The sequence below is a fragment of the Melanotaenia boesemani genome, chromosome 10 (genome assembly GCF_017639745.1).
Source record: "Melanotaenia boesemani isolate fMelBoe1 chromosome 10, fMelBoe1.pri, whole genome shotgun sequence".
NCBI lineage: Eukaryota > Metazoa > Chordata > Actinopteri > Atheriniformes > Melanotaeniidae > Melanotaenia > Melanotaenia boesemani.
The window spans coordinates 4,730,512-4,749,453 of record NC_055691.1 but is presented as its reverse complement, the minus strand read 5'-3'; the positions used below and the strand labels follow the sequence as shown (position 1 = coordinate 4,749,453).

Below are 18,942 nucleotides of genomic sequence, written 5' to 3'. Positions count from 1 at the left end.
GTCTTCAGCATACCCTGGAGCGATTTGCAGCCATGTGCAAAGCAACCATGATTGAAGCCAGAAATTCATCTGATCTAAATCAGATAATAATCTGATTAGGATGGGAAAAGAACTCAGGGCAGGCCTAGAGTATTCTGGCTGGAAGATATACCTCCTCTGGCCTGCAAATGCCTTGGGACTCTCCACGAGGAACTGGGGAGTGTTGCTGGGGATAGGAAGATCTGGGTTTCTTTCCTGGACCTGTTGTCTCTCCGACCCCACCTAAATCAAGAGAAAGAGGATGGATGGATGGATGGATGGATGGATGGATGGATGGATGGATCTTGAATATGCTTTTGTAGATAGATTTAAGTGTTTGTATGCCTCATATGAAACAGTGGAACAGCAAGCAGAATAAGGTCCTGCTTCCTGACAGCATACATGGAATATCTTTCAGCAATTAGAAGAAGGTATGTTACTTGTGTTTGGTAAGGTCCTCATCTTTCATTTTCCTTTAATATGTAGGTTTCAGTAGGATGCACACACTGTGCTTTGTATATGATTGTTTAATCTATCATTCTTTCCCTAAATTGGATGATGTATTGATCTATACTACAAAGAGCCCTGGGGATTTGTCTGGGTTCAGGCCAGTGGGAGCTAAAGAGGATTGAGGAGCAGCATTTTGATGTTGCATGTCTCTTTAAAGCAATTTGAATTTTTCATGTAACATTTTAATCACTAAAATATACAGACTCACAGAGCTCTTTATTAGGATCAGCATACTAATATGGGGTCAGGGCACCTTTTGCTCTCATACTATCTCAGTTCTTAATGAGATGTTAGAAAGCTTCCTTAGAGACTCTGCTTAACATGATTGGATCACATTATTTCTGCAGCTTTGCCAGCTGCACTTTCATGCCGTGAATCCTCTGTTCTACTACATCCCAAAGGTTTTCTCCTGGATCCAGATCTGATGATTGTGGAGGCCACAGAAAGTGAACTGAACACACTGCTGTGTTTATGGAATCAATTTACTGGAACATCGTGCCTTATCATGCTGGAAGTGTCCATTAGAATATAGCGAACAGTGGACATAAAAGGAAGCACATGATCACCAACACTAAGACAAGCTGTGGTATGCAAACTGTGAGTGTTCGTATTAAGGGGCAAAAAGTGTGTCCAGAAAAAAAATCCTCACAGCAGCAGTTTAATAAATGCTGTTGATTCTGACCTACAGTCTGCAGTGTCAGCACAAATGGAGAATCATCCGACCAGCTTCAGAGTGGAAGCTGCTGTCATCTTTCTGTCAGCTCAAACCAGCCTGGCCATTCACATCGCTCTGACTAAACCCCAGACACTGTTGTTGTAAAGATCTCATGAGATCAGCAGTGCCAGAAACATTCGGTCCTGCCTGTCTGCCGCCAGCAGCCAAACACATTCTCATTCTCATGTTTGAGGTAAACATTAACTAAAGCGCCTTATCTAAATGTATTATATAATTAATTATTATCCTGTTTCTCTGTGATTAATTCATTGCATAAATGAGCAGGTATGAAGGTTTTCCTTACAGTGTGTTTGGTGTGTGGGTGTGGTTAAAAACAAATAAGCATAAAGAGAAGTATGTAATGCTTCATTTATGGCCAGTGAAACAAGGATATTCACGTGTTCTGAAACCAAACGTTTCACTGTGTCACTGGTTTACTGGTGGAACTGGACTATGGTGTCTGTAACCCACTCCCTCAGTATGTCAGCTGTCTGGGGATGGCCCTCTGCAACCTCTTGGACTGCGTTGTGTTTTGTTATGTCAAGACTGGGGTGTTGACTGATAGAGGGTTCTGAATTGTAGCTGAGACCTTGTCATGTTTTATTCACCCACAGGCAACTGTTCTGTGTTAAACACAGAAGCTTAAGTTTCAACATCTTGAGGAGTCATTTATGCTCCATTTACATACATGATGAGGTATGTCCATGTCAAACTTCACTGCTCACACACTCCCATGGGTGATTGGTGTGGTTCTTAGGCAAGACATCCACTAGAGGGCAGTGCAGAGTTCAACCTCCAAGTTCTAATTTTGGTTTCAATAAAAATAAACAATCACAAACTTGGTGGTAGTGGAACAGATTGTGATAATGTACATTCTGAGAAAGAGACATAAAAAGAGGCAGTGCAGTAGATACAGGTGGTCTGTGCGGCCATGAAATACATTGCAGCTTCGTCTTCTTTCCAGTGCTACTACTTTGTTTACTGCATTTAGGTACACATCCACAAACTCTCTGAAATCATGTCGAATTTCTGTTTGCTAAACACTTACTTTCAAACCAGCCGGAATTGTCATTCAACAGTTTAATGAACGTTACACAAAAAATGAGCTAATTATGGTTCAGAAATGTATATGCATTACAGTACTGCTGTTAGTGCTACTCACCTTTACAGTAGTAAAAGCAAACTGAAGAAAATATCTTTTTTTTTTTTTGCTATGGTGTCCCTGAAGGGACCATCTGGGTTCCACTATGTTGGACCTCAGTACTATTGCAGTAGCTCAAACACTGTCTCTTTGCCACCTTTTATGGTATAGATAAAATGGGAAGTTGTAATCGACAATTTTTACTACTAGATATCTCTACATCCTACATACACCATACCAAAACAGCTGTAGTTCTATTACAAAGTTTGACAAGACGACTGATGCCACTAAGCCATTTATCTTGTATCATGACTGCTGCTGCCCTTCATGTTGTACACACTGATGACACACTTTAACTATGCTTAAAAATGTTGCTGGCCTCATCAATGTAGTGCACTTACATCCACCACTTATAAACAAACTGTAATTAAAGTAACTATAAAATGTTATAAATAAAAGCTAAAATTCTGTTTTTATGTGGTTTTCAATTTTGTCTTGAAATTTTAAAGCTGCCTTGTGGAGGTTTTCCCATCAAGCAACTTGTGCTCTAGCAACTCTGCTTGTGTCTACGGATGTGTGAATGTAAACATAAACAAGACTAGATCCAACAGATAAAACAGTGTTTTATGTGGAGGAAAGTGTGGTGTATATGTTTTATATATATGGTTCATTCAAATGACTGCTGGCATTTGCTAAGTAGGATAAAAACAAACGAGTTTCCATGTGATAGAAGCAGAAACTGGCTCAAGGCTCCTTCTTCTGCATTTTTACTGCTACAAGCAGAAACTATCAACTGTATCTGCTCTTTAATGCACCAAGCAGCTCTGCCTACTGCTCTTTGCTGTGTTTGATATGCTGTCTGAAACTGTCGATGTTTTGGGTGCATACTGATTCATATTCCCCTGTGTGTGTGTGTGTGTGTGTGTGCGTGCGCGCCTGTGTGTATGTGCCTGCCACTTTAGATGATGTGTTGGCGAGGGATGCCGGTGAGTGTGTGATCTGTCTAGAGGAACTGCAGCAAGGGGACACCATAGCCAGACTGCCGTGCCTCTGCATCTACCACAAAAGGTGATGGACACACACACACACACACACACACACACACACACACACACACACACACACACACACACACACACACACACACACACACACACACACACACACAGAGAGAGAGAGAGAGAGAGAGATTTGAATTACTTCCTGTTATATCATTTTGCACTTTTTCTAATTAAATCTATTTGCAGCACTCCAATAAAAATTAAAGACAGATGGTAGAAGGTTGTTCATGGTGTATAGCTGGATAATAAAGGGTGCTCCATGTAGCATTTCTAAATATTTACAAGCTGGATAGCTTGGGATAATTAGCATAAACAAATGAGTCCAGGGTGGAGACAACTGATATTAGCTAGCGCTTCTAGAAACTCTTACAGCTGAATGGGCATCACTGTAACAAACAAGGTGCTTTTTTTCCTCTCAGTGGATTCTGTGAAAATAAACAGAGTCAGACTTTTTGAAGCAAGGCTGGGATTTCAGCTGGGAAAACTGGATAACTCTATAATGACAACGAATGTTCGCTCTGCTCTATTTCTGTCCGCATAATTAATGTAAAGAAAAGTATTTGCTCATTTGTCTACAAAATCATCTTAAATCCAGTTGTGGTTTATTTAATTTACACAACAAACTGTGAACTGAAACTCTGCTTGTTGTAGAATATGGATCTTCTAATGTTTTGTTTTAGAAAGAAACATCTAACTTCCTCTCACTGTAGACGGTCCTCATCTTTAATATCTTGTTCAAACTACAATTTCTATTTTATTTTATTTCAGTATTTCAGTATTCTGCCTTTTAATTTCCATTCAGAACTGAACAAAATAAGCACTTTTTGCAAAATTGTATTTTATCTTTTAAAATATAAGATTTATTGTTTTGTTTTTTTTTCTTGTAGCCTCACAGTCATTGTAGAATTTAAACTAATCTATTAAGTGTTTTATTACATCTCCCTAAATTTAAATTAAAATCTCTAAGCATCAATAAAAACACACAATTTAACAGAATAACTTTCACAGATTCCTCATTTACCAGGAATTTCCTTTAAGAATTAACTGTAAAAAAATAAATAAATAAAACTTCTTGAAACTAAACAGTGACAAAAAATGGAAATTCTCCAATCATATTATCCAAACTTGACAGTTTCTTCTTACAAATGACAGCTCCTTAGTCCCCCTTCCCCTCAGGTGAAGAGTCTGGGTGTCATCTTTGACAGTACACTGACATCCCACATCAATAACACTACCTGGCCTTCCTACTTCTAAGCCCCATTCTCATATCATTGTCACTCCCACCCTACAGCACCAAATTGAATTCAGACTTCTCTGCTATACCTTCAAGGCTATTTATAACCTTGCCCCTCCATATTTGTCTGACCTCCCTCACATCACCACGCCAGCCCTCTCCCTGAAATCCTCCTCTTCCATCCACCTCGCTGTGCCCTCTGCCTGCCTCAGCTTCATGCTTTGGAACTCTGCCATCAGACATTCAAAATATTAAACTCTCCCAATTTTCAACTCTAGACTCAAACCCCACACGTTTAAGATTGCCTACTCATTATAACCTCTGCAAATGCAAAAATGCTTCATTTTATTATATGTTGATATGTTTTCCTTTCATTTTTAATGGTGTAAAGTGTCCCCGAGTGTTTAAAAGTGTTTGTAGATACAATCTGTGATTATTATTTTGAAAAACATCTCCAAGAATATTTACATAATTAAATTTTAATTGTGAATGAAGCAGAAAATTTGCTAGTTGTTACAGTAAATAGTTATTGTCAATTGCAATTGGGAAAAAAAAATCTTAAACAGATGTCGCTAACTATCAAAAGTTTTGGGAGAAAATAATTAGCAAAATGTATATTATGCTATAATTTATAACTTTACAGATTTTACTAACACATGACTATTTGACTTTTTGGTTTCTATCTAATCATAGGTTAAGAAATACTGAAGTTATGTACTATGGATATGTTGAAAATGTAGAGTTTATAAATGTTTTCTGCATAAATTTGCATTAGTTTAAGGTTAAAATGTGCTTCATTTCAATGAGTTGCAATATTAACAGGAAATACTTTAAAAACTGGCAGCTGTGTTCCAAAAAGCCTTATTTTTGTTTATTTAAATACATTCAGTTAATTATTTGTCATATATGTATATTTGTGATGTTAAAATGCTGCTGAAAATACACACGTGCACTATTACTAACAGGGAAATTGTGTGTGCCAAGTTTTTACCATAAAACACAGGGAAACTTTACAAGTTTAAAATAAGTTGGATTTGAATGCTGCTCTGAGGCGTCCCCTGAGTTTCATTTATAAGTTGCATGTTGTGTATGCTTTTCCTGATGTGGGGGTAGATGCATGCCTTCAAACGTGCCGTCATGTTAGTTCAGCAACAGCTAGCCATGATTTATAATCTTTCAATTCTTAATAAAAATCTCTAATACCATTATTTTCAACTATATAATGTACTTCAAATTGATGTGATTTTTGTCCATTTTATTTGTAGCTGTACTAATGTGTGTGTGTGTGCTTTTGCAGCTGTATAGACTCATGGTTTGAGATCAATCGGTCCTGCCCCGAGCACCCCTCTGACTGACTGAACACCTGGCCCATTCTGATTACTGTTCAAGGTGAGAACACAGCATGCACACACTCTGAATACTAATTATTGCAAGTGAAATGTGTGTATTTATACTGAGCAAAAACAGCTGATGTATCAGCATTATATTCTGTTTCGTTCTTTTAAAATAAATTTAAAACAAATAATCAGTTTCTATGTTAAAGCTAAGGGTGAAAAGTGTGAGCCATTTCCATCTTGCTTTAATAATTTCAAACGATAAAAAGAAGCTAAAGGTGCTGTCTCTGTGGAATCATCAAGCCCGTGAAGTTCATTGCAAAAAAGAAGAAATCTAACAGCAAAATCACCTGCAAGTAGCTAAATCTGTATTGCTAATTTATTGTATGCTAGCATCTTTAACCTTGCAATTTCAAACTCTACAACGCTGCAGTGTCCCGCTGGGATTAGTAAAGTATTATTTAATTTTCATTCCATCTTGACTCAAACATCTGGATGGAAAATAATCATGTTGGCTTTTCTTACTTTTTGTGTTCTGAAGCTAAAACACGTAACGCTGGATGTGATTGACAGGTGCAATAAAAATGTTTATGTGTGTTTACAGGAGGGCTGTGTTGTTTCCTGACGAAATAATCTCCCCATTTCCCTTCCTTTCTTTTGCAATTTTGAGCTCATATGAAGTCACATTGTACACTATTGTAAAATCATGTTGATGTGAAATATTCAAGTAAAGAGACTAACTGCAGTCCATCATACATGGTCCTGCAGTCCATGTACATACATACAATCATACATACAATAAAAAAGGTAAAGAAACTACTGAACCATAGTAAGGCCAGTATGAAGTCATGAATGGATTAAAACACAGGTGTGAAAGACAATGACAGCAGGAAGCTAAATCAACACAAGGAAATAATATTGTTGGGTTAATATGTCCATAATCAAACTAATTAAAGCTTCATATTACCTAAATCTATTTGAGTTAACTGATTTGCCTTTACTCTGTCCCTCTGTGTGTCCATGTCTCTTCCCTTCTTTCTGTCTCCAGGACATGTTGTGGTCCTGCCATGGATATGTGGACACAGACGCAACCAAATCAGATGAAACAATCAAAGTGATCATCACATAATATCCTGACAGAATCCATCTTCCTAAGAAAATTATACCTTGTGAACCAAAAAGAGTGTGACTGTCAAACCACCATACATTAAAGGGCCTCTGCTGAGCTCTTCATTTTACACCTGCTGATGATACCGCTTACAACCCAAACCTTCCCTACCCTCGCACCTCTTCAGAGTCCCTATAGGGCTTCATCTGCTCCCCACCTTGACTCAAACATGGCTAGTTGCCCCCACCCCTCATGTGCTCAGGTCTTAGCAGGCCTCCCATCTCGTCTCTGGATCCAGGCCTGTCTGTCACTCGTGTCCAGCCCTCCCATGGCCTTAACTGGAGGGGAGGAGAGGAAGCTGAGCAGGAGCAGGAAAGAAGACCACAAGAAGAAGAAAAGGAGAGGAAGAAATGGGGGTGCATACACTTGTTTGGAAAAGCAGACTTGAACATTTTTCAGTGGGCCTCTCATCTCACTTAACAGGACTCCTCCAACCTGGTGATGATCTCTCATAACAGACTGGCTTCCAGTGTGCTCCTCTCTCATAGTTCCTGCCTCAGTTCTGCACCCTTCCTAACCTGTATGATTCAGATTAATTCAATCAAATAAGTTCCCACAAGGCTTTTTAGAGCTGGTTTGTGCACACCTGGGCAGGGAGAGAGGGTTGGTTGTGTATCAGATCGGGATGCCAGGTTGTCTTGTATGGTTTGGTTTGGGGGAATCTAAAGATGGACTGGGATGTGGTGGAGAGGAGCAGAGGGAAGAAAGGGGAGGAAGCAATGTAGTTTACGCTCTTTCTGTGTAATGTGTGTGTGTTTGGGATGCTCCAGTGTCAGTCTGTGCGTGTGTGATTGGATTGGTATCAACATAGCTTTAGCCTTGTGAGTGTGTGTGTGTTTGAGATAGCGTGAAAGGTCATAGTAGAGGGCTGACTGGGACAGTACTGTGTGTGTGTCTGTGTATAGAAATGTTTACAGTCTAAATGTCCACGTTCCCTGTGTGTGCGACTGGCAGTCCTCCCTTTACTTTGCTGATGTTTACAGCTACCGAGAAGCGATATGACTTATTGTAAATTTCACATGTAACCTCTCAGTTTTTTTTCTTTATCAGATCTGCCAGATTTCTCATGTGATCATGATCAATCGTATCTTCAAGAGAGCCTCAAATGTGAGAATAAGAATGAGAATGAGAGTGACTGCGTGTCTCTGTTTATATGACTGTTTGCATGGAAGGATTACTGAATGGGACCAAAGGACCCAAAGAGTCAGGGGGCCCCTGGTGCAAACCCACAGTTTGAAGTGACGTCCATATAGCAAAGCAGGTATTGCTCAGTGAGTCACCCAATGACAAATAGATGCCAATGTACCTCAAAGATGCTAAAAATGAGACAGAAATTTAACAACCAAGCATATTTCAAATAGCTGCAAAGGGTCTCAAAACAACTATAAAAGACTTGAAATGACTCAAACTAACCAGAAAAAAATGCCTCAAACAAATGGAGAATAACCAAAAGTAGACTCTAAACAACTGTAGACTAACAAATAGACTCAAAACATGTACAGAGACTCCAAGTGACTCAAAATAAAAGTAAACTCCTTTAAAGAAGCAAAAAATGCAACTAAATTAGACTCAAAGCACCAACAAAAAGTCTTAAAACAACTAAAAATAAGCTAATAAGAGCTACAAAATGACTGAAAACATCAATGGAAACTTGTAAATTAAAACAAAAGAAAAACAAAAGTCAACTTAATACAAAAAACAGACTCGAAATGGCTACAAAATGACTGTAGATTCAAAACAATTACATGGGGATTTCTATTTGCTTTAAAGGAAAAAAATGACTCAGAAAACATTCAAAACGCCTCAAATACAGACTGAAAGAACTACAGAATGAAAACAAACTAGAAGGAGACTTAAAACAAAACAGAAACAAAATAAAAACAAGCAGAGTCAAAGCAAAGATGGGTTCAGGCCAAACACAGAAACTTAAAATGTATCAAACCATAAAAAGCTCTCAAAAGCCACTACAAAGACGCTTAAAACAGCTTGACAACGTGAAACCAAAATAAGCTTCAAAATAACTACAAACAGTTTTAAATCACTACTGAGAGATTTCAGAAAACAACAAAAGATATATAAAGCTAAGAAGTGTGCAAATGAGCACAAAGAGATAAACATAATGAAAGGCAGGCCGCCTCAAAACAGCCATCAAGATGCATTGTGATTAGTGCCCAGAGGCCAGTTGGCTCATAATCCCTCCATGACTGTTTGTGCATGTGTGTTTGCGATTCAAAAAGGCGCCTCTTGGTCTCTGCTACTGTCGGTTCCCCACATTGTGTTTCTGCTACAACACGTCTGGCTATCTGCGACTGAAGACGTGAGCCACTCAGACCCTCAAGAGGACTCTGTAGTTCCACTGTGGAGCCACTGAACGGGGCTTATTTATTTGTTTGTTCATATTTAACAATATTTGTTTAATATTCCAATCATGTGAGGTGTTACTCACTCTTCAGAATGCCAAGAGCTGATGTGTGAAGACTACTATGAATCAACATTCAAACAAACTGCATTTACAAAGCTACTGTAAACAAATGGTGGAATAAATTGTGCTAGATGACAGACTTTTTAAGTTCTTTTTGTGATACACATACGACATCTACAGCAGGAGGTTTTTATTGTTAACTCTTCTGTATTAGTGTAACATGGAGTTATGGTTGGTCTCTGAAGAATTGCATCGCTCAGAGATGCTCAACACAACCCAGGAGTTATTGTAAGACTAAATGTGAGGTATCCATTTTCAGCCTGTTTCATTCAGTCATTTATTTCATTTTCCCAGGATGGAAACTAACAGCTCCTGGAGAGAGAGCACCGGAAGGAGCACAGAATGGAGTGTATTAATAACTCACTCGTTTAGCACATTAGAGACATTAGAAAGCCGTAGCAGGCTTTAGAACGAGCTGATGTCAGTGTGCGTCAGTAAATCTGCAAGCCAATGGGACGAGTGTAATAAAGACAGCAGGTAAAATACTGTATATCACAAAAAGGAGCATAGAAATGATAACAATAAATGGATAAACCAGAATGAAAAGCAAGGACTTGTCCTTCAAGAGAAGTTTTGGTCCAAATTTTGGATGCTGGCAGGAATTTTATAGATCAGAGCTGAAAGTTTTCCAGCCATTGAAAAAGCACAGTGACTTTATTTTTTTGCCAACAACAGATGCTTCATCTTGTGTTCTTTTCTTACCTGGTACAACTAGAGTAATTCATCTAAATACACATGGAAATGTGTTAATGTACAACTGCCACCAAGACTGTTTTTAGTCAAGCTATTATTTATCTAAATTTTCTCAGAGCTATAAGAAGAATAGATGGAGAAACTGTCATGTGTTTTACCTTCTTGTTTTATTGCTCACTTTTGCTGAGACACTCAACTAAAAGTGGGACCTATTCCAGTTTATGCTTCCTTTGGAGCAAAACCACCCTAAAAATGACCTGCTCTTAATGACACACTTAGCTCCTGTGCCACGACGACTCATTGGATAAATGTAGCATTGCTACAAAAGAAAATATCCTTCAGTTTCTTGGTCATTATGAGGAAGTAAATTACATCCAAATGAAGAATTGCCCTAAATTTGATGAAGAAAGTTCAATAGATGGCAATTCAACAATGATTCCTTTTTCTACAAATAGAAAATGTGTCATGTGCTGTGAAAGTGTTGCAGTTAAAATATGTTTTCACGTGATGAATACAAGCATTTTTTAATCAGTCTTTCTTGATCATGTTCCATCTAAAACTGAAGCACTTGTGATTATGACACCTCGCATCGCTTTAAATTCAGTGTTAAAAGCCTGTTAGAGCCGAGGTCATTCCTGCTCCTCAATAAGTCCATAACCCCTGGAGCTTTCAGACAGAGGGCAGTGTTAACGTCAGCATCATCGTGGTGCATTTCAGCTGGCCAGTAGCCAGACAATAACTGCTCCTACCACTGCATGTTTTGGCCTGCAGCTATGAGAGGGGGGGATCTTTTTGGGAAATTAGATGTGTTCATCAGTTTGGGTTGTGTGATGAAAACTCAGAGTGCTGCCTGCCATTCAGCTCACACAATATGATTATTTAAAGCAACTTCATATCATTCAACTTATGTATACTTCATGACTTGTTTAAAGGTACTTGCTTTTTGAGTTCAACATGAAATCTCCTGTACTGTTTGTGGGATGAGCGGTAGTGTTATGTTATAGCTTTTATAATAAGCCATAATATAAAAACATGAAAGGTGACCAACCTGTTCTTCCTGTTATCAAGCTTTGTGAACTGATGATACCATGACTGATGAGGAAAAAGAAGATTACACAAAGGACTTGCTGTCATTCCTTATTTATTAGCTAATGAATTCTATCAAAAGTGACAGAATGTTACAGAAAAAGATATAAGTGAAGCATACTAAATTGCCTTCCATTTATTTTCCAATCTAATTTAGTCAAGGAAAGTCAAGGTTGACTTTCCAGTCCTAGTTTAAAATACTTCATGTGCTGTTTTTACTATAAAAGCTCTTACATGTGTGACTGATAATGTTTTACTGGATACAAGGTGACAATTCTTTTTTTCATGGTAATATTCTGACCTCTAATGGTCAAAATAATTTTTGCACACAATATTTTTTATGAAGGAAAGGGCGTGATTAAATTTTGTACTAAAATAATGAAAGTAAATGCAGTAAATGCACTAAAGTGTTCTATTTGTCCTTAACATAAACTTTTATTTTTGAAACTTGATATCATATTTAGTCTTTGAATACAACTCCAAATTAAAACTGAATTCAAAACAATAAAAATAAGAGGATGGGAGTGAGGGTGGAGTTATGATAAAAAATATAAAAACAAATAACCAACAAAACGATAAATACTGACAGACAAAGAGTTCGATTAAATCTGAATCGTTTGCTCAGGTCTGAATCTGCCTGCAGCGCACCGATTGGCTCACGTGTTCTGGCGCCAAAACAGGAAAAAGCGGAAGTGTAAACACTGCACGAAAGAGTTCAACACTTGAGTGTATGAACGTTTAATAAATTTGTCTCTTTTGGTGTCAGTCACTCAAAAATGGACACACAGTCGTATCTTCCCGTACCACCTGGAGTAGGAATGGAGGAAAATTTTCTGTCTCTCGACGATATTTTGCTCTCTCATGAGAGGCTGCCTGTCCGGACAGAGTCCGCTTTCCCACGGCTTGGATTCTTGGAGAAGTCCAGTGACACGCAGGATATCCAGGAGGTTAGTAGATATGTTGTATTGCTTAGGAAATTACGTTTTGACTGAGTACACATTTTATTTGTCTCCCGGAGTTGAAATCAAAGGGTAGCCGAGATAGAATCACTTTTTCAGTGTAAGGCACCTTAATATCATGTCAAACTCTATTCAATATTTTGCTTTTTATTCTTTCAGTCCTGTACTAATAATGTCTTTCTGGTGAAGTAATTATTCATAATCCAAGAAGTCACTTGTAAATGCGACATTACTTTCAGTTTCTGTAACGTTAACTCTAAATGACAATTCAACTAGCATGAAGTTGTGCTGTTTGCACTGTATTAGATGACAGAATCTAACTAACGTTACAGAAAATGAAGACAGACAATCATTAAAAGAAGTTGTTCTGTGGACCGGTTTAACCTTAAATTGCAAACTTTACCAGTGTTTCTTCTTTGCTTTATTTTGGATATTTCCTTCAACCATATTAAGCATGAGGGTATTATATTGCAATCAAAGCTAGCTTAAAAAGCCTCTTTAGAGCACTTGTTATTCACACCTTCCCTTGTAGCAACACACACACTTTCACCTTTTTGTCCCTGAGATGCTGCAGGGGTATCTGAATGTGATCTGAATGTCCTTTCTTTTCTTAGGGTACAAAGATGGAGCTTCCTCTGTGGCTCTGCAAGGGTTTGTATGAGAAGAAGAGGAAGGTGCTGTCTGTGGAGCTTCCCAAGGTGTACAGAGAGGGCTGGAGGACTGTGTTCACTGCTGACCCCACTGTGGTGGACCTGCATAAAATGGGACCCTATTACTACAGCTTGGGATCTCAGATGCTTCATTTTGACAGTCCAGAGAACCCAGACATTGCACAGGCACTGCTGCAGGTACAAAATATTAACATAGAAGAGTTTAAACACAAAAGGAGGCAACAGAGAGCTGACAGTTAATATTGACATGAGTCAACTGATTATGATGATATATAGTGGAGAACTGTGAGATAATAAGTATTTAGATCAGACAGGGGTCCTCGTTGCACATATTACATGTCACTCACTGTGATTTATTTCCTTCATAAAGGAAGCAGCGTGTCTTCAAATTAATCACAACAGTCTGTGCGTGACCTTTAGGAGGCAAGGCAAACTTGCAGGGGAACAAAATCATACATTTCTCATAAGGACAGATAATAAGTAAGCTCCTTATTAAAGGCACAACGTTTTAATATAAGCAGTGTCCAAAATGAACTTTTTGAGTCACCGGCCAAGTAAAAAATCCACCGGCCAAACATATTTTTACTGGCCAAATTATTAAATTATTTTACACACACACACCTCTACGCACATGTTATTTTCTATAATACTACAGGGCTTAAAGTATTCCAGCACGGTGCCGGATCTTCGGCTTTTCACTATGATTAAGGGGAAAAAAAAGAAATTAACTATGGGTATAGTGGTTGAGACTCTGAATTGGCTCTGAATTGTAGAAAATGAATTTAACAATGAACAATGTTAAAGTCAGAAATTACACGTATTCATCTTCGAAAATAAGCAGAACTTGCTGCTGCATAATGTTTTCAGTGTTCAGCAAATAGTGACAACACACTTCGTTTTTCTCCGCCGAGTTAACCTGTAGCGTGAACATTATCTCAGAGTGGTCTTGAACGCAGCATCCAAGCCGATGGTTGTTTCACCGAAATCAGAAAAAAAGGAGAGTAAATTCATGAAGCCAGGGAAAGACGTCCTAATTGACAACGGCCTTAGAGCCAAATGTCGCTGGGCATGGATAGAAGAAGGGGTGGAGACGGCAAGCTTTTTGGGAGCTGGTGCCAGAAACTAAGAGAGCCAGGTAGGCCTAATTGTTTCTGTGTTGTGCTTGAAGAAGCTGGTGTATGCAACTAGTTGCAAAAAAGTTCTATGACGCCACTAAAGCTGGGCTTACACCAGAAGACTTTTAAAAGATTTGCAAAAGACTCTAGTAAACTACCAGCTCACATCTAAAGACAAATGTTTAGAGTTTTAAGTCTCAGCCTAGTTTCAGACTGAGATTTGACAAAGACTGTGAATCTTTTGGGGTCACTATTTACAAGACTGCAACTAGATTCTTTTAGCATTTTATTGTGATATGTTGGACAGTTGATCTCAAACAGGGCTGATCTGCACACAGTAAAGCAAACGTGGGGAGAATTTCACTTCAGGAGGGAATTACACATCATCATTATTAAGTGTGGCTTTGCATCTCCACCTTTGTTACACCGACTCATCAGAATCAGGATGGATGAATGCGTTTCTATTCTTCTCTCATTTGTTAGATCATTATACTGTAACACATAAATGATCCACAGCAGACGTTTACTTCTTAATAACCATCTGCTCCTCTTTCTGGAAGGTCCGCCGCCGACATTTCACCACCGCTTCTTGTTTGTCTTTTTTTTTTACGTCCGTTTTTGTCGGTGTTCTGACTGTCAGGATTCCTGTTTCTGCTTTTGTCAGAGCTCACATATTGGTTGTTGATCATGTTTCGTCACGATCAACACGTTTGATATTGTCGCAGATCCAAGACTAGGGAAAGATTTATATATATATATATATATATATATATATAATTGCTGATAATAACTGTGTTTGGTCCAATACAGTTAAGAAACAATGCTTTTCCATAAATAAAACAAAACATTTTGTTAAATATATTTCCACATGAATGAACATTTCCACATAATATTGTTTGATGGTCCTGTAGCTGGTAGCTGTGCCTCATATTTCACCTTACAATTAACATACCCATGTAAACATTTATACAGTGCTTTCAGAATAAGGCCAAACTCAATGGTTCTGATTGTCACCTCACGTGTTGGAGCTCCTGTGTGTAGCCCATAGGGTCTAATAGACAAGAATTCTTGGGTATAGTTTTAGAAAACCCTGTAAAAAAAACAACAAAAAAACAGTGCTAATATTGTCATATTTAAAACAGGACGGGGTAAGACATTATGTCATGATGGACTGATGATGGTTTCTAACTTATAGTTCACATCTAGAGTTTCCAGGAACATTTTAACCAAAAGAAAACAAACTTCTGTAACTTAGTTCCTGTAATATGTAGTGATTCTGACAGTTTAGGGGGGTTAAAAAAAAAAAAAAAAGAAAATGATCTTTTAAAAATAATCCATAATAATCTTATATTTATTCTGGGTATGAACAGGCGTAGAATAGAAAAGGATTAGAAATGTATTAAAACAATCATCATTTTTAATTGGTTGGACATTTGTTAGTCCAAAAAACACAAGATCAATCCCTTTATTTTAAATATCAGTTGTATCAGACTATGCATTTTAAATGAATGTTAATCTACTGTTGAATGAAAGCTTTCAGAGCCCAGATGTTGCTGCAGATTAAAGAACGAATACAGCCATTATCACAGCTAGAAGGCGCTGTTGGCTCAGAAAACAAACCGGACTGCTGGTTGTCCTGTTCAGCTGTCACCAAGCAGATTTGCTTTAATCCCATTGTTTGACTGACCTAAAGAGAGACAGACGCACTGGAAGACTTATTCTTAACCTCACATAACCTCCCCGTTTCATCAGCCCATGTTTTGGTCTGATGATTTCACTCTTACAAGAATTAAAGTTATTAGAATTTCTGATTGTCAACAGGATAAAACATTTTACTATAAATTTCTTTCTATTTATCTTTCAACATTTCAACGTTAAACAATTGAGAACATTTTCAGTAAAGTGAAAGACACTGAAAATTGTTTATCTGCTGTTAGAAATCAGTTTAATATAGTAGAGGTCTCCCTCAAGCACGCACTCTTTGATGTGGTAGTAGTAAAGATTTTAAGGTCACATCTCAACATCATGAACATTTGAAGTTTTGCCAGAAAGCAAAGGAAAAAAGTCTCTGTTCAAAGCTGGTTCATGAACTGGCTCAAACACTTCCAGCATGCACTCAGCTGAAATACATAAACAGAAATACTTGCGCAGCACGCTACACACCATCTTCTCCGGTTCTCTGCCACTTCATTAACTCTTCATACCGTCCTCCCTCCAGACATTCATTGGCCGGTTCAGGCGGACCATGGACTCCTCCCAGAACGCTTACAACGAGGACACGTCTGCACTGGTAGAACGTCTGGACTGCTTGGAGAAGACTCTGTTCAGGTCCGGTCAGAGCGGCCTGAACGGCTTCCAGAGCTGGGAGAAGGGTCAGGCCTCGCAGCTCACCGCCTCCAGTCTGGTTCTTAACTACCGCAAGAGGAAGATTACCGATATTCAGGCCTGACCTCAGCCATGCAGACACTGGTTCGATCACAGTGAATCCAGAGCTCAGCTGGAACAGACTCTAATGAGAGCTTTATTTGTCCATGCAGGACAACGTTTTCCACACCTGAGCCTTGCAGCCAGTTGTGGGACAGCAACCTCGTATGCACTGCGAACATGTTCCTATTTATTTTTACCACATGATTTCCATTGATTAACAAGGATGTTAACTTGATTTTTAAATATTTTGTTTTTAATCCATGTCTATTAGTAGTGACTTCTCCCTTTCTGCTCTTTCTGGTTTTAGTGTTTGTTTTAGGGTTTGTTCAGTGTTGCTTTGTCTTTAAAATAAAGCATTTAGACCAACCTGCTGTCAGCACACCCAGTCTCTGACCAAAACCATAGCATACACTAACAGTCAATTGTTTGGACACTTTTCCAATAAATTAAATTGGGAAAGTCTCCAAACTTTTGAGTGGAAAGGAAATTACGTTTTAAATGACAATACATAAAAAACATTTCTCATGCTAATGCATTTTTTTCCTCCAGCTTTTGCTTTCAGTGACTGAAACAATGAAGCAACTTTTAGTCCAAGTATTTGATCATTATATGTTTGCTCTATATATTCTAAAACATAAAAAAATATCTAAAACAAAAAAAGAATGCCTTGTTTAGTCTAGCCATTTAAAAATGTCCAATTACTGAATGTACTGAAACACAGCAAAGCATCACTTTTCATGTTCACTTGTCTCTTGTCCATCCTCTGGCGGGTTGAATCATAAAAACAGAATTTTAATAATATCATGTGTGATGTTAAAAATGTTTTAAAAGCCTTGAATTAAACTTGGTGAAATCTTTTTCATTTTATTAAAAAGCGTTCACCAGAAAGCAGCTCTCTAGTGAACACAGCAGTGTGTGCACAGATTGAGGTCACTTGTCAACGCCAACTGTTGTGGAGAGTCAGTAATGACCACCTGCCAGGCTCCAAATGCTGGTAAAATGTGTCTGGTAGGTTTATCAGTGAGGCTCTCATACACACACACACACACACACACACACACACACACACATACATGCACCATACTGGCTGATTTATTGAGAAAAATTGTATAAATATGGATGTTTATTTACACCAACCACTTGATAGATCAGTCCATATTGAGCCCCTTGGGCCAACACTGTTTGTCACCAGTTCTTTAAATCAGTTGACAGCCTTTTTATAACTGATTTATAATTGATCATGAGCAGTTTGAGCCAAAGTGACTGTTACATTTTATTTATGGAACTAATAGCAAATAGTAAAATCTGAATTGGAATAACTAAAATGTACTAAGGAATTCTTATTTCTTAAAAAAGTCTAGACTTTTTTTTAGAGGAAAGGAAAAAAAAAGCTTTGTTATAGAAAAAAGATTCATTAGTAATAGATTTACTTTACATTGTGTATTGGGTTTTCTACTAGATCTGTTTAGCGTCACAGATGGGAATTTTCATTTCCTTCCAGACTACCATGTGAGCAGCTGGTGTGTTGGTCCAGTTCTGTAATACCTCTCAGCCAGTTAACAGACAGCAGATATTATGGAAAGGAAGATGCTACGATGCTCTGTGTCATTAATTTATTGCTCACTGCCGGTCTCCCTCTGTTTATGACAGCTGGTTGTGAACACAGCTGTAGCTGCAGTTTGCCTGTGATGTGGTGTGAAAATGTCCAGCTGTGACAGATCTCATAGTCCAGCACTCCATATGTAATAATGCAGTCTTCTGCCGAACAGTCACGGCTCAGGCTGCACTCTCACAACTTGAGTAACAGCTTTTTGTTACAATAACTTGTGTTTCCTCTTGCCATTTATCATTTTATTGGCCGTTTCTTTGCAGACTTGTTATAACAGGAGGCACAGAGGTGGAACAAACCTGTATTGTATTCTTCATCACTTGAATCCTCTTTGATGAGCCTGTGGATTTCTTTCAGTGGTGTTTCCCTTCCTAAAGAATGGCTTCTTGGCAGCCACCCTACTGAGCAGATCATCTCTGACGAGGCTTCAGCCGACATGGATCAGCTGTAGGTCAGTTCTAGCTCTCAGGTCTTGTGTCAGGTTTTCCTGGATTTTTTCCCCCTATTTCTTATTGACATCCTTTCCAGTTATCATACAACTGCTGTAAAGAGGCACTTTTTTGTCCTCCAGTTGTCTAGTGTTTTCTTTTTAAAGATACATTGCACATCATGCTATGATATCCCATGCTTTCAGTTCATACAGACCAGGACAAAATTGTTGGTACCCTTCAGTTAATGAAAGAAAAACTCACAATGGTCACAGAAATAACTTGAATCTG

The 18,942-nt window shown here is 38.3% G+C and overlaps 2 protein-coding genes across 2 annotated transcripts in view; both read left to right on the top strand.

Annotated features, from left to right (window-relative positions):
* Positions 1 to 9,738, top strand: part of znrf1 (zinc and ring finger 1) — a 67,085-nt gene extending 57,347 nt beyond the window's left edge. Inside the window, exons 3-5 of the mRNA XM_041997874.1 lie at positions 3,347 to 3,452; positions 5,977 to 6,068; positions 7,062 to 9,738. Of these exons, the coding sequence (XP_041853808.1) occupies positions 3,347 to 3,452; positions 5,977 to 6,034 (164 nt within the window). The 3' untranslated portion in view covers positions 6,035 to 6,068; positions 7,062 to 9,738. The remainder of the gene's footprint in view (positions 1 to 3,346; positions 3,453 to 5,976; positions 6,069 to 7,061) is intronic.
* A 2,381-nt stretch (positions 9,739 to 12,119) lies between these two features.
* gins3 (GINS complex subunit 3) lies at positions 12,120 to 17,355 on the top strand. The gene is made up of 3 exons (XM_041997876.1): positions 12,120 to 12,389; positions 13,016 to 13,249; positions 16,406 to 17,355. The coding sequence occupies exons 1-3, from the start codon at positions 12,219 to 12,221 to the stop codon at positions 16,634 to 16,636; spliced, it is 636 nt and encodes a 211-aa protein (XP_041853810.1). The 5' UTR covers positions 12,120 to 12,218; the 3' UTR covers positions 16,637 to 17,355.
* The last annotated feature ends 1,587 nt before the right edge of the window (positions 17,356 to 18,942 follow it).

Bases quoted from the DNA above. Each gene is read 5' to 3' on its own strand.
- gins3 (XM_041997876.1), top strand. From the start codon at position 12,219: ATGGACACACAGTCGTATCTTCCCGTACCACCTGGAGTAGGAATGGAG. The intron at 12,390-13,015 runs GTTAGTAGATAT...TTCTTTTCTTAG, and splicing joins ACACGCAGGATATCCAGGAG to GGTACAAAGATGGAGCTTCC. The intron at 13,250-16,405 runs GTACAAAATATT...TCCTCCCTCCAG, and splicing joins TTGCACAGGCACTGCTGCAG to ACATTCATTGGCCGGTTCAG.